Genomic DNA, 13,824 nt, shown 5'->3' with positions numbered 1-13,824 from the left:
TGAAGAGAAAAGATATTTAATTCTCTCAGTCTAATCTCGTAAAGCGCTCAAAGTGTTTTCACAAGTGCAGGGGGAGGAACGGCTCTCAGCCAACACTGACCAGTGATTCCGACACACGAAGACACTCAGATCACCGAGTTTTGTCCTTATTTTTAATTCCTGCACTGAAAAGGAAAAGGCGAAACAATGACAGGTTACAGTGACTTCATCTTTACCTTTAAATTAATCTTTGCTCTTGGGGGCAGGAGGGGGAAAGAAAGACGGGAAAACAGGACGACAGTGAAATGGTGAGCAGGACACCTCCGTCTGGCTAACAAGGGCTCTAATATCCTGGGGACAGCGCCCTCAACCCACTAGCTTGTAAACAATGACAGGCAACAGTAAAGACACGTTAAATAAAACAGAAACAACCCCTCATGGTTCCATTCTTAAAATCAAGCACAAAAACGGACAGTGAAATACAAGATCACATGTGTGCCCATCTGCTCTGAGGCGTCCTGGAGGCGACCACGCACGTGGCCCAGGCTCTGGGACCGGTGACAGCCACGCCCCACGGACGCCGGCCTCGCCCAGTGCAGCCGTCCTGCGGGCCGGCTCGGGACGCGCCCCCTCCTGGAGCCGGCAGGAGCCACGGGAGCGGTCTGTGTGCTTTTGAGGCTCTGCCTCTGGAATGTTCCGCACTCGGGCTGCGCTGGGGTCGAGTTATGCTCCACACACCGTTTAAGTGCTCACTTTATTTTTCATGTGCAAACTGTCACTGTCTAAAGCTTTCAGAAGGACGTGGATAGGTACGGACACCCTGCCAAGGTGAGGGTCCTCGGGAGGCGGGGCCCCTCCCTCCCGAGCGGGGTGGGGGCGCGGGGGCGGTACAGAGATATTCAGAGAAATGCCGTGTTCTGCTGCGATTCAACTCTAGTCCCTGATTCGGTCCGTCCGAAGGCGGGGTCCTCAGTAGGTGATTGTCCACTCTTTGACAGAGGCGTCGTGGGAGGTGGTGACCAGCGTGTGCTCGTCCAGCCAGGCCAGGCTGCTGACATGGTGTAGCCGGTGCGCATCTGCGAAGGAAAAACACTGTCAGGACAACTCTGCTTCTCCGTGGACGTGGGCAACGTGGCCGCCCGTGTGCCCGGGAAACCCACCACGACCGCCGTTACGGAGCCCCTTCCCCTCTCTGCAGAAGGACCAGAGTCTAGAGGACGAGGGGACCGCGGGTGTCCCTATGCTGGCACTCGACACCTGGGGCACTCACTGCCCTACGCAGGACAGCCCCCCCCCACGGCACGAGCCACGGGGGACACAAACGCCTGTGCTGGGGGACACGAACGCCTGTGCTGGTAGCCACTACGCCACGTGTGGAAATGACGCTGCGTTAGATAACGTTTACTACTAAACAACATGGATGCTAGAAAAACGTCACGTCCGGGTGTGGCTCACATGACGGTCCTCCTGGACGCTGCTGTAACAGAGGGCACAGGAGAGGGGTGGAGGTCTGAGCACTTTGTCCCCCCAAAGTCTAAGTTGAAAACCTCATTTAGCCCAAGGTGATGGGATGAGCAGTTCAGGTCACGGACAACAGCGATGATCTTACAGAGAGACCCAGAGAACCCCCTGCCACCCATGGGGACACAGTGAGCAGTCTGCAACATGGAAGAGGCTCTCAGCGGCCACGCTGGCCCCTGACCTCGGCCTGCTAGCCCGTAGAACTGTGAGCAATTAAAATTTCTGTTCCATTTAAGGCACCTTGTATGTGGGGGCCTGTTACAGTATCCGACAGACTAAGACGGAGATGTCAGGAGCGGCCCCGGGACTCGGCACACGTCCTGAACACAGAGACACCTGCTCGCACTCAGGAACTCTCTGAGTTCCTGAACTCCCCTCTGGGTGCCTGGCAGCCGGCAGAGCCCGGGGTTGGATGCGGGAGGACAGCCGCCTTCACCGGATGGCCCCCCTGGAAGGACACACGGACCCCAGAGCCCCGGGGCCAGCCGCCTGGGAGCCGGGGTGGGTCCCCAGTCACCTTGGATCTTGACCCTGGTCTCGGGGTCACTCAGGGTCCAGACGTACACCATCATGTCCATGCCGCCCGAGGCAAAGTGCTCGTTGTCTGGTGACCAGGCCAGGCAGACGATCTTTGCATGGTGTCCATAAAAAACATTGTTCTCCTATTGCAGGTGAAAGTGGGGCAGCAGGTCAGGATTCATGCCGGGAAAGGCTTCCTCTCACCAACCCTCCCGGCCAGGCCGCACCTCCACGCACGGCCTCCTTGTGAGAACCACAGGCGCAGCCCAGCGTCAAGCACCTCAGGCCCCCGGACAGTGCTGGCCGCCTTCGGAGCGCTCAGCCCGGCGAGGACGCCTGACCAGGAAACGGGGTCGGGAAGTGTGAGGGCCCGGGTCTCCCGCCCCCACAGGCCAGGGACGCGGGTGGCCTGGGCGGGCGGGCGGCCTGGGCGGGCAGAGGCTGCGCAGGGCACTTGCCGAGCGTGTCCCGCCCTGAAGCTCTGTCACTGGGGGTTGCTAGCGGACTGGGAAGGCATCCCATCTTGTTCTGTCCCCAGAAACGGTCAACTTAACCAGTGTCTCTCCAGTCTGCCCTTTCTGGCCGTGGATTCTACTCTTGTGGACGAGTCAGCATGTCTCAAACAGGGCTGGTAACGGCCCATGGAGCCGCTCACAAAGTGGTCAGCGTGCTACCAGGCAGGGGGCTTCCTGGGGCGGGGCACGTGCTTTCTCCTGACGAAGGTGTGGGTTACAGGCGAACGCATGGAAACAAGTCCTCCTACTCACCTGTGCCCTTCGCTATATGTAAACTTATAACAAAGTAAAACCAAGGAACTATTAAATACTAGTTAGCCACTTGTAACCTGAGTACTTATGGGAAAATGTAGAGGAGCCCTGCGATGACTCTAAATGCGCCAGAAACTAGATCACTGAATGGATGAGTAACACGGCACGGTAAGTTAATGGGAAAGCCTATGGGTCCATTGTTTGGACTCTGCTGTAGACTTCAGAACTGTTACAAACGTCGAGCGGGGTCGGCTGGCAGCGAGGAGGGCCCAGGACTGGACACCCTCCCGCCCTGCACCTGTCGCTCAGCCGGCCGGGACTGAACCTTGCCCAAGCACAGTCCCTCAGGTGCGGGCCAGGGCGGACGCGGGCCAGGGCACGGCTCTGCTAATGAGGCGGGAACGCTCGCCCTCACGTACGCCACGCCCTGGGCCGCTGCCCAGGCCCCGCTCTGCCCGGAGCAGAATGAGCTGCCAGGTGCCTTGGCAACCGCGTCCTGTCCTCGTCCACCTCCCGTGTTCCCCAAGCGCTGGCAGTGCTGGCACAACCCGTGCCCCTCTTTACTGGACTTGAAACAGTGGTGAGACGAGGGAGAGACAGAGCCCAAGCCCGCAGACAGAAGAGAGAGAGTCTCAGGGGCCGGAGGTCAGTGAAGCAGGCCGCCCAGCTGAGCCAGCCTGCCTGTCTCCTTCCCAGCCCGCCCTGCGGCTGCCCAGCTCACCAGCTTTGGCTACTCTGACCTATCTCAGCACCAAGGCCACAAGGTCCTGGGCGGCAAGTCCTGTCACTTGTCATTCACGCTCTAAGGCAAAGAAGCCTTGTGGTCTTGTGTGCCCACCTGGTTGTCAACAACAGGAGGGAAAAGCCAGGGCCCCCACCTGCCGCCCGCACTGTCCAGCACGGGGACAGACAGGACAGACTGTCCACTCACCGAGTAGCCATCAGCGACGCTGAAGACCGTGACCACCTTGCTGGCGTCGCACACAGCGAGGAAGGCGCCATCGTGGGAATATGCCACGTCAGTCACGGGGCCCTTGGCCTCCAGGAGCTTGCCCTCATCCTTCAGTGTGGTGCCCAGGATGGAGTACAGGCGGACATTCCCGTCCTGCAGGGGACAGGGGACAGTGAGCCACCCCGACACAGACATACACACACACACACAACCTCGGGGAGGGTCAAGGGAAGGCGCCTGGGCACCCCCGCGTCTGGGTGCTCAGGAGTCTGCACATTTTACAGATACCCTGGAAAGTGCCAGTGCAGAGACCCGGAGGCCAGGCTCTGGAAACACCCGCCCTCCCCTGCGCTCCGTCGCCCTGTGCCCCGCCCAGCACCCGCCCTCCCCTGCGCTCCGTCGCCCTGTGCCCCGCCCAGCACCCGCCCTCCCCTGCGCTCCGTCGCCCTGTGCCCCGCCCAGCACCCGCCCTCCCCTGCGCTCCGTCGCCCTGTGCCCCGCCCAGCACCCGCCCTCCCCTGCGCTCCGTCGCCCTGTGCCCCGCCCAGCACCCACCCTCCCCTGCGCTCCGTCGCCCTGTGCCCCGCCCCAGCACCCGCCCTCCCCTGCGCTGTCACCCTGTGCCCCACCCAGCACCCGCCCTCCCCTGCGCTCCGTCGCCCTCTGCCCCGCCCAGCACCCCGCAGGCTCCCCACATGCCGGGCTCCCTCTAGCGAAACCCCTCTCCAGCAAACTTCCCATCCTTGTCATGGCCAAGGCACCCCTTCTCAGAGAAGGCACACGTCCCCTTTCAAAGGGCCTGTGCCTGCCACTCAGCCCACTGGCTGTCCCCCAAGGGCCCCTGGGTCAGAGATGCCCACAGCTGACTCTGCCCAGCTCCGCCAGCCACAGCCTCCAAGAGGGGCCTGGGCACTGACGCTGGTGGTTCCATGCGAGCTCAGGGAGCAGGACCAGGGTGGACACACCTCAGGCACCAACCCTTCTGGGTAGGGAGCCCTTAATTTTATGCCCCGGGCCTGGCTCTGAGAAGCGAACAGTTGGTGGAAGGAGCCCGTGAGGGTACCAAGGGTGAGCAGACAGCCAGAGCGAGAAGGAAGGCAGTAATGACAGTCCCACACGCACACCCCAGACACGCCAGGGCCTCACCGTGCCCCCGACAGCCACCATGTCCCCGCTGGGGTGCACCGCCACCACTTCGGGCTCGTAGCCAGGGCTGTCGATGCTGAAGCACTTCTTCTGATCCTTGAGCAGGACGATCTGGGAACAGCGGGCAGCCAGTCAGACCGCAGAGGCCCCGGGGCACAGCGCTCAGGCCCGGTCTGGGTTCCGTCCTGCCGTGTGGAGGGCAGGACCCAGCCCCGGGACCCTGAATTACGCTTCCCCCTCATCAGCCAAGGGGACAGTGACAGGTCCCAGTCACAGGGTAACAGTGAATACTAGCTGTGATCACCACATCTTCACCACCACAAGACCTCCTGGGAGGTTCGCAGACCCAGTGAATGCGATCGCTGAACCAGCTCCCCTGTGGTTCGAGAACAAAAGCACCGGGAGCGACAGGCCCTGAACCAGCCCTGGGAACAAACACGGCACGTGAGCATTCTAAGTTCTGCTCCCTTGGGTCTGAGGAAACACCTCTGTGACTGTCACCTGCCGTCTGTGAAACACACAACATGGTTGGCATGTCTCCACAGCCTGGCACCCCATCTCTGAGGAAACGGAGCCCCCAGAGGCAGCTGCCACCAGGCAGTCAGCAGGGCTGAAACCCGGCCCACAGACTCTCTGCCCCCACAGCGTGGCAGCCCCAGGGGGCGGGGAGCCCGGGACGACACTCAGAGAAGGCGACGGGGGGCTCCCTGTGCACCCTCCTGCACACCACCCCAGCCCTGCTTCCTCCTACTGATGGGGACGCGGCTGAGTCCTCAGGCAGGGCTTAGTGCCTGGGGTCTGGGTCCTTCCGGAGGGAACGGGACAGACATGCCAGAGTCTGATCCCGTCTCGGCCACTACCGCCTATGGGAAGAGCTCGTGAGCTGCCTGAGCGTCAGCCTCCCGGGGGACAAGAGCCCGTGTGGCCCAGACCCCGTGAGGATGGAACCAGGCCTCAGATAGGTTCCTAATGAAGCAAACAGAACCAGCCGCTACGTCCACGAGCACGAGCCACGGCTTTGCTAAGGGTGTTGCGTGTGTCCTGTCCCCAGAGACAGCAGGGTCACCTCCCAAGTACACAGGAGATGGTACGGAGCGCCCAGCCACGTGCCCAGTCCCCAGAGACAGCAGGGTCACCCCCCGAGCACACAGGAGATGGTACGGAGCGCCTGGCCCCATGCCCCAAGCCCCACAACTCATTCCCTCACCTGCAAAGAGCAGGCGTTAGACACGGGGGCCGGGAAAGCGACCCTCCTCGGAGAAGCACCGCCTGCTTGTCTGAGAAGGTGGTCCTCCCGTTCAGCCCGACCACTCGGGCACAAGCCGTCTCCTCCTCTGCCCCCCTCTGCTCCCCGGCCCGTGTGCTTAACTGCCTGGTGGGAAGCGTGTCATCTAGGACACAGAATCCACCTCCCACAAGCAACTCAGTTCGCAAAACGCAGGGCCGCGGGTGCTCGTGCCCCCTGCCTTCCCTGAGCCACACGCCGGGACGCCCAGGTCTGCTGGCAGACGGCGTCTGCTACAGCACAGAGTCCTGGACAAAGTGGGTCAGGCGGGATCTCAGCACTCGGCATTTCCTTCCAGAAACTCCAAAAGAGAAGGTTTGAGGGCACCTCAATCGTAACGAGTGAGAACCAGGTGGCGGAGGGGGATCAGCAAACCCCCTGGCCTGGTGCCCCTGCCACCAGGGGGCCTCGGAAAAGCCCCTAGATCACTGGACGCTTCAGCCTGCTCCTTTAAGACAGGAGCACACAACAGTACAAGGCATGACGTACTTCCCCATAATCCTCCCTGAGCTATTAAGAGGAAAGAAAACAGAAGCTCAGCCTGACCAGGTGGTGGCACAGTGGATAGAGCCTCGAACAGGGAGGTGGAGGACCCAGGTTCAAGACCCTGAGGTCGCCAGCTTGAGCGTGGGCTCATCTGGTTTGAGCAAAAGCTCACTAGCTTGGACCCAAGGTTGCTGGCTCGAGCAAGGGGTCACTCGGTCTGCTGTAGCCCCACAATCAAGGCACATATGAGAAAGCAATCAATGAACTAAGGTGTCGCAACGGAAAACTAATGATTGATGCTTCTCATCTCTCTCTGTTCCTCTCTGTCTGTCCCTGTCTATCTCTCTCTGTCTCTGTAAAAATAAAAAAAAAAGAAAAACTCAGAGAGAGGGTGAGAAAAAGGACTGAAATCACACAGCTTCCACAGTCAAGCGCTAGGACCTAATACTAGTGAGGACACACCGCCCTGCTGTCTCCTGCGGGCCTCACGCCGACAGACGTACAGGGTGGCCTGACGCTGAGTGTAGGACCTGACCAGCTGCCTGGGTTCAAATCCCAGCTCTGCCTCTGGCCTCTGCTCCCTCATCTGGAAGCCGGGGATGACACCACACACGACAGGACTGCCGAGTGGCCACGTGTGAAGGCCAGCACGGTGCAAACAGCACTCGGTCAGGGGTCTGTCCGAGCTGCTGTCCACAAGGCAGGAGGGGTTTCAGAGCCTGACGCCCCACAGCCGTCGCTGCGTCCTTACCTGCCCGATGCACACCACCACTGTGTACCCGCCAGGGCCGGCAGCTACGCACTTCGGCTGGATGTCCAGCTTCACGACGCCCTGCCCGCTGTCAGAGAGGAGAAGGCGTTACCCGCACGTCTAGGGGCTGGCGTAGGTGTAAGACACAGCATCCCCATCTGCTGTAGCCTGCACAGGAGGGGGCTGGCTAACCACGGCAGGGGTGGCGGGTGACTCAAGACGTCGGGGAGTTAGAAATCCCGACGGGCACTGGGGCCTGGGAGGGCGCAGGGGGGACAAAGGGAATGATTCCTGCTGCTCTTGAACACGGGGAGGACCTGCCGCCCCGACTGCAGTCAGCTTCGTGTCCTCTGCCCGCCCGAGGGCCTGGTGCTGCCTGGTGCAGACAGAACAGTGCACTGCTCACCCCACCCCCGGTTTAACCAGGCTTCTCAGCAGGTCACTGAAAAATACAAGCCCCTACTTTCAGAGGGCGAACGTGGGTTAGCTTTACTTTCAGGCGATACTAAGAAAACATCCCAGAAAAGTTCACACACACAAAAACTTCTTGAAAATGATAAACTGAGGAAAATTCCAAGTAACTAGGCCAAGCGTGGGTCCCAAAGGCTCAGAGACGAGCTGGGACAGGGCACCCAGGTTATGACCCTGCCCTGGGTTTTCTCATCAGCTGAGGCTCTGGGGGCAGCGGAAAGAGGACCCCAACGCCCGGGTTCCGCACTTATCCCGAGGCCTGACTGACAGGACAGTCATGGAAGGGGTGTGGCCACAGCACTCATAGGTTTGCTATGCTCGAGTGCTGTGCCCGACGTGACGGTCACCAGGAGTCTGTCACGTCTGGGACGACGGTGGCAGCTATACAACTGAACAGAGCGAGGCTGGTAAGGGCGAGCCTGGGTGTGCACCCGCGCTGCCATGAGCAGGGACAGCACACAGCTTGCTCCCTCCTCGCTCCACTCTGAAAACTGCCGAGTCACTGTTAAGGTAACAACCCAGCTCCAGGCACTGCCCGTCAGTGGGACCGGTGCAAGCCACGTGCGACACCGCCTCCTGCTGCCTGTCACCTCTCACCGGCAGATGGCGTGGGGTGCAGGGGAGACCTGTGCTGCCCGGCTTCCCAGGCAGTCCACACCTGGTCACGGGTCTGCCGGTCACCGGGACCCTGACTCTGCTCCTGGCCAAGGGCCAGCGACAGCACGCGCGCTCAGGACGAGAGGAGCAGAGGGCCCTCGAGTGGCAACGTGAGACGCAGGGCGCCTGGGGGCGGGGCTCACCTGTAGTCCCGCAGCGTGAGGCTGGTGTACCGCACCGTGTCGTCCATGCTGCAGCTCACCAGCTGCCCACACTCGTCCACGGTCATCCTGGACACCTGGTTCGTGTGGCCCTTCCCAGTGAAGGAGTCATTCTCCCCGGTCTCGGAATCCCAGTAATGTGGGGCGCAGTTAAGGAAAAGCGGGGCCTCTGGGATGGCGTGTGCCCCCCACCGAGGGGTCCCTGCCAATGCCTCATCCTGGGCTGCACCCACTGGGCCTGAGGCGAGGTCCCATGCAGATCCAAGTCTGAATTTCAGAGGCATCCTGGTAAACCAGCCAGACAGCCAGACCGATGCAAGTCAGCTGGCATTTGTAGCCCAGGCACCTGAGAGCCCAGTGAGCCTCCTGTGACACTGGCACAGAGGACAGCTGAGCAGATCACAGACCTGTGCCCACCCACGGAGCCAACAGTGCGGACAGGTCACTACCTGCCCACGGGGGGCTTGGGAGCGAGGACCAGCGCCTCTCCGAGGGTCCAGGAGGACGTCACTGTGAACGGAGCCAATGAATGCTGCAGTCCGCTCGTCCTGGGACCTGCTGAGCCCAGGACCAGCAGCAGGAGGCCGGCTGTGCCCCGCTGCTCAGCAGATAGACACCAGGTGCCACCAGTTAAAGCCCAGGCCACCCTATCTCAGCAGGGCTGGTCTGTGAGCTTGAGCTCCAGAGGCTGGGGTGTACGGTGTGATGCAAACGATGGGATTGTTCTAAATCAATGAGTCTCACTTCCAATGAAGGTTACTGTTCCCTTCGGGAAGCTGGCGTGCCCTTCGCTGCTGACACGACCCTGCGAGGGGCACCGGCATCCACAGGGACGGAAACCTAAGTGTCTGAGGTCAGCGTTCCGGTGCCCCGACAGCAGGGACGCAGAGCCGAGGAGCGCGGGCATGAGCGGGGACGCGGGCCGATGAAGGTAATGGGGCGGTCCAGGCCTGCACGCTCCCCCAGGAGGATCCCGGCATCTACTTTCCCCCACGGTGCTTGCCCTGCACCTCCTTACGCTTAACGGGGCTGAAGGGGACTCATGTGTTCCCTCCCCCGGGACTGTGGGGAGCCCCCATGGGTCCCATGAGCAAGCAGAGGTCTGCAGACATGAGGCAGGTGTGCGGGCCTGGGGAGCTCCCGGTCAGTCCCGCCAGCCGGCAGAGGGCACAGAGACCAGGAGCGGTCCACACGAGGGCAGCTGACCGACACACAGCCCGGCCGGAGCCAGGCCTGGTGTGGGGGCCTGGGGAGCTCCGGTCAGTCCCGCCAGCTGGCAGAGGGCACAGAGACCAGGAGCGGTCCACACGAGGGCACCTGACCAACAGACAGCCGACCAACAGACAGCCCGGCCGGAGCCAGGCCTGGTGTGGTGCCTGTGGCCAGGCACCCTGCAGACACATGCTCCAAGGTGGCCCGGGAGGTGGGGACTGGTGGTGAGGGTCACACGTGCCTGTAGGGACCGTCTCAGAGACTGCAAAGAGCCCGATCAGGAGGAGCCTGGTGTTCCGGTCCCACCCCTACTGCCGACAGGCGCTCCGACCCGGGTGAGGCACTTCAGCATCTCAGCTCGTTTCCCCAGTTTCAAAACAAGAGGGCTCCTGAACCCGAGACTCGCTGAGCGCTGCTGGCGAGGGAGCAAGGCCAGCACTCGAGCCACACACGGCAGAGCCACACTTGAGGCTGCAGAGTGAGAAGTGACCCGTCAGGTCCAGGCCGTGGCTGCTTGCAGCCCTGCTGCCAGCTGACCGGCCTCGCCGCTGGCACCGGGCAGCCCAAGGTTCCCACCCCCGCCAGTGCCTGGTGCCAGCTCTGAGTCAAAGGATATTAATGTGACCGTCGTGGCTCCCAGAGTAGATGTAGGACTTGCCGCCGTTTTTATGCACCGTGAGGCACTGGATTGATTTGCTGTGACCCTGTAGGAGAGAGAGAGTGCAGGGCGAGCTGAGGACGCGCCAGCTGCCTCAGCGACTCGAAACCGCGCTTGCCGCTGCCACCACCACCTGGCAGAGGCGGGTCCACCCGGGGCAGCACCAGGGCGAACCCGTCCCCCAGGAGCTCCGGGCTGCCAGCAAGTTTCCCGAGATGACCCGTCACGGGGGCTGACAGTGGGAGAGGGCACAAGGGCAGGCCCTGGTCACCGAGGGCCCGAGGTGTGCGCCTGGGGGACGGGGACGGTAGTGGGGATGGGGACAGTAGCGGGGACGGGGACGGTAGGGGGACAGGGATGGCAGTGGGGACAGGGATGGCAGTGGGGACGGGGAAGGCAGTGGGGACAGGGACGGTAGTGAGGACAGGGACGGTAGCGGGGACAGGGACGGCAATGGGGACAGGGATGGTAGTGGGGACAGAAACGGTAGTGAGGACGGGGACGGTAGTGGGGACGGGGACGGCAGTGGGGACGGGGACGGCAGCGGGGGCAGGGATGGTAGTGGGGGACAGGGACGGCAGCGGGGACGGGGCCCCTCTCATCGTCAGCTGCTGCCGGGCCCCGGGCCAGGCGTCAAGGCTGCCACAGCTCGGCTGTGTCACGTGAGGTCACTTCCTCCCATGTCGCCAGCCCTGTGTGCCTTTTGCTGTCACAACACAGACCCCAGGGGCTCCCACACACATCCATGTTGAGCTGCACGATGTCCAGGCCCACCTGAGGCCACCTGGTCCTCCCCCCGAGGCTCCTGTGGCCTCCCACACTGTGGCGATGCTCCCATACCCAGCCCTGGGTTCCTGAGTGTCGGAGGCTGCGAGCTCCTAACTGTGGGAGGCCGGCCCTGCAGGACAGGGAGAGGGCAGGCCTCTGGCCCCGCAGGACGGGGAGAGGGCAGGCCTCTGGCCGCGTACACAGTCAGAAAGCAACAAGCATCGCGCCAGCGTCTCCGCGCCCCGGGCCCAGCCCCCCTCAGCCTCCCTCTCTCCTGCGGCCCCAGGCTGGGCCAGGCTGGGCCAGCCTCTTACCTTGATGACCCGCAGGGGTTTGCTGGGGTTGTTTTTGTCCAGGTAATTGATGTACCCAGACAAGGAGATGCTGAGGAGGTGGTCCTTCTGCCACAAGCAGCCCAGCTGCTGGTCCAGAACATTGGAGCCCATGGTAAACGTGGTGACGACGGAGTTCACGTTGACGTCCCAGATTTTAGACGTCTTGTCTCCGGAAGCAGAAAGCAAATGGGTGCTATCAGGACTCCAACTGATCTGCTCAAACAAAAGTGTGCCACGTGTCAGCGAATTTCAGTGGGAGGGGCTCGGAAGCAGGCTGGCAACGGCGCTCACGTCTGAGCAGGGAGAAGCCGGCTGGAAGAGGGGCCGGGGCAGGGACGGGACAAGCGTCACCCTGCAACGCTGCACCACCCCGGCTGGGAGCTTCTGACTGCAATCTGCCTGGATGACCGCACGCGCAGGCCAGGCCCGGCCCGGCCCGGCCCGGCCCCGACCACAGACGAGGTCACGAAACACAGATACTCACAGCATAGATGCCCCCGTCGTGAGCCTTGCTCCCGCCCAGCGCGCACACCTTCTCTCCTGTCTTCCCGTCGTAGACGTAAATCTGTCACAGAGGCGGGTGTGTGTGTGAGTCTCAGCAGCGACGCTCTCTCAGTCCCTGACGGGCTCGGAGAGAGTTCATCTGAAGAAGCACTGACAGATTGTGACTTCTGCTCCATTTAAAGGAGGCAGGGAGCCTTGTCTCCTGTGCTTTGGTGACAGCCCTGTGACTAAGCTGCATTCCAGGGGGTGGGAAGGAGGGAGAGTCCAAGGCCCGCACGCTGAGACCAGCTTTAGTGCGTCTATCTGCTCTGAACAGCCAGAGGGGCAATCCGGGGAACCCACCTCCATGGCCCCAGCCCGGCCCCTGGCCCTCACCTGGCCATCAGCGCTGGCGGTGGCAAATCTGTTCCCATCGGGAGAGAAACGTACGCAGTTGACAAAGCGGCTGTGGTCCTGTGGGAAAGGGGACAGTTACCCATTGTAACGACAGGAGGTTCAGCCAAGTTCGCTATGTCGCTATTTCAGTGAAATATACACAGCCCGCCTCAAACAGCTCCTGCTACTGATGTGAGTTCACAGCCACAGGAAGCCTTCAGAGCTTGAACATGTCCCCATCAGCTCTCGGCTAGGAGGGCTGGTGCAGACTCTGCGCTGGCCGAGGCCTGTCTCTGCCGAGAAGGCCCCTGTCGTCCTGCTGAGAACTCCGTCCGCTCCGACCCGTCCTGGTCTGTGTGGGCAGCACCGCCTCTGCCCCCGCCCCCGCCCCCTCCCCCTCCCGTGAGCTCAAGCCCCAACTCCTAAGCTTCCTGCCTGCCATGACGGTGAGGCCACCTCCCCAGTCCCCAGCCTGGCCCAAGCCCAGCACACAGCAGGTGCTCGGCTGGCAATCAACTGGTACCTTAAGGAAGTTAAACAACGGCTGCGACCTTCACAAGGAATAAGAATCTAAGTCACGAGGAGAAACTACTTCCACGAGTGATTCCCTTTCCTGACCAAGCAAATGAACTCATGCTCTACTCAGCCAAGAAGGGTTCGTGTCACAGAATGATCCTCTGAAATCCGCAAACACAAAGCCCGGCCCCTGTCCAATCGGCCCTAGCCGCTCTTACCCTCCACCTGCCAGCACACACATGCCCGAGGGCTCACTGCCTCCACAGGGCAGACACTCAGCCTTCAGGGAGACACTGAAGCCCTCCTGTGCTCCTGCGTGGCTGTGGGCTCATCCTTCGGATTTCCTGTGTCCTTTCTTGTGTCCGCTCCTCCTGCTGGGAGGCCGACGCCCTGCCCTAAGGCCCAGGTCCCCTTTTCTAGGTTCCAGGTATGGCAGTCGGAGGACAGGGCTTCCCAGCAGGTGTGATCCACCCAACTCAACCAGAGTGGAAGTGAGTCAACGTTCCAGCCGGGGCTTTCAGGCCCAACGGCCCGGCCTCCACTGCTAGATGCCCACTGTCCTGTCACTGTGCCACTGTGAGGGCCCGGGGCCTCCAGGACCCCGTTACAGAGACAGCAGCCCCCACTGTGAGGGCCCGGGGCCTCCAGGACCCCGTTACAGAGACAGCAGCCCCCACTGTGAGGGCCCGGGGCCTCCGGGACCCCGTTACAGAGACAGCAGCCCCCAGAGGCCGGGCTGTGAGGAGCTGTCTCCAGTTCCT

The 13,824-nt window shown here is 62.0% G+C and overlaps 1 protein-coding gene across 1 annotated transcript in view; it reads right to left on the bottom strand.

Annotated features, from left to right (window-relative positions):
• WDR1 (WD repeat domain 1) overlaps positions 1–13,824 on the bottom strand; it is a 37,055-nt gene continuing 23,231 nt past the window's right edge. Inside the window, exons 6-15 of the mRNA XM_066280327.1 lie at positions 12,548–12,625; positions 12,153–12,233; positions 11,648–11,881; positions 10,524–10,611; positions 8,678–8,834; positions 7,407–7,494; positions 4,885–4,995; positions 3,718–3,891; positions 2,018–2,162; positions 1–1,055 (exon numbers count right to left, since the gene is read on the bottom strand). Of these exons, the coding sequence (XP_066136424.1) occupies positions 949–1,055; positions 2,018–2,162; positions 3,718–3,891; positions 4,885–4,995; positions 7,407–7,494; positions 8,678–8,834; positions 10,524–10,611; positions 11,648–11,881; positions 12,153–12,233; positions 12,548–12,625 (1,263 nt within the window). The 3' untranslated portion in view covers positions 1–948. The remainder of the gene's footprint in view (positions 1,056–2,017; positions 2,163–3,717; positions 3,892–4,884; positions 4,996–7,406; positions 7,495–8,677; positions 8,835–10,523; positions 10,612–11,647; positions 11,882–12,152; positions 12,234–12,547; positions 12,626–13,824) is intronic.

This window comes from Saccopteryx bilineata, chromosome 5 (assembly GCF_036850765.1).
Source record: "Saccopteryx bilineata isolate mSacBil1 chromosome 5, mSacBil1_pri_phased_curated, whole genome shotgun sequence".
Lineage (NCBI taxonomy): Eukaryota > Metazoa > Chordata > Mammalia > Chiroptera > Emballonuridae > Saccopteryx > Saccopteryx bilineata.
This window is presented reverse-complemented; position numbering and strand designations above follow the sequence as displayed.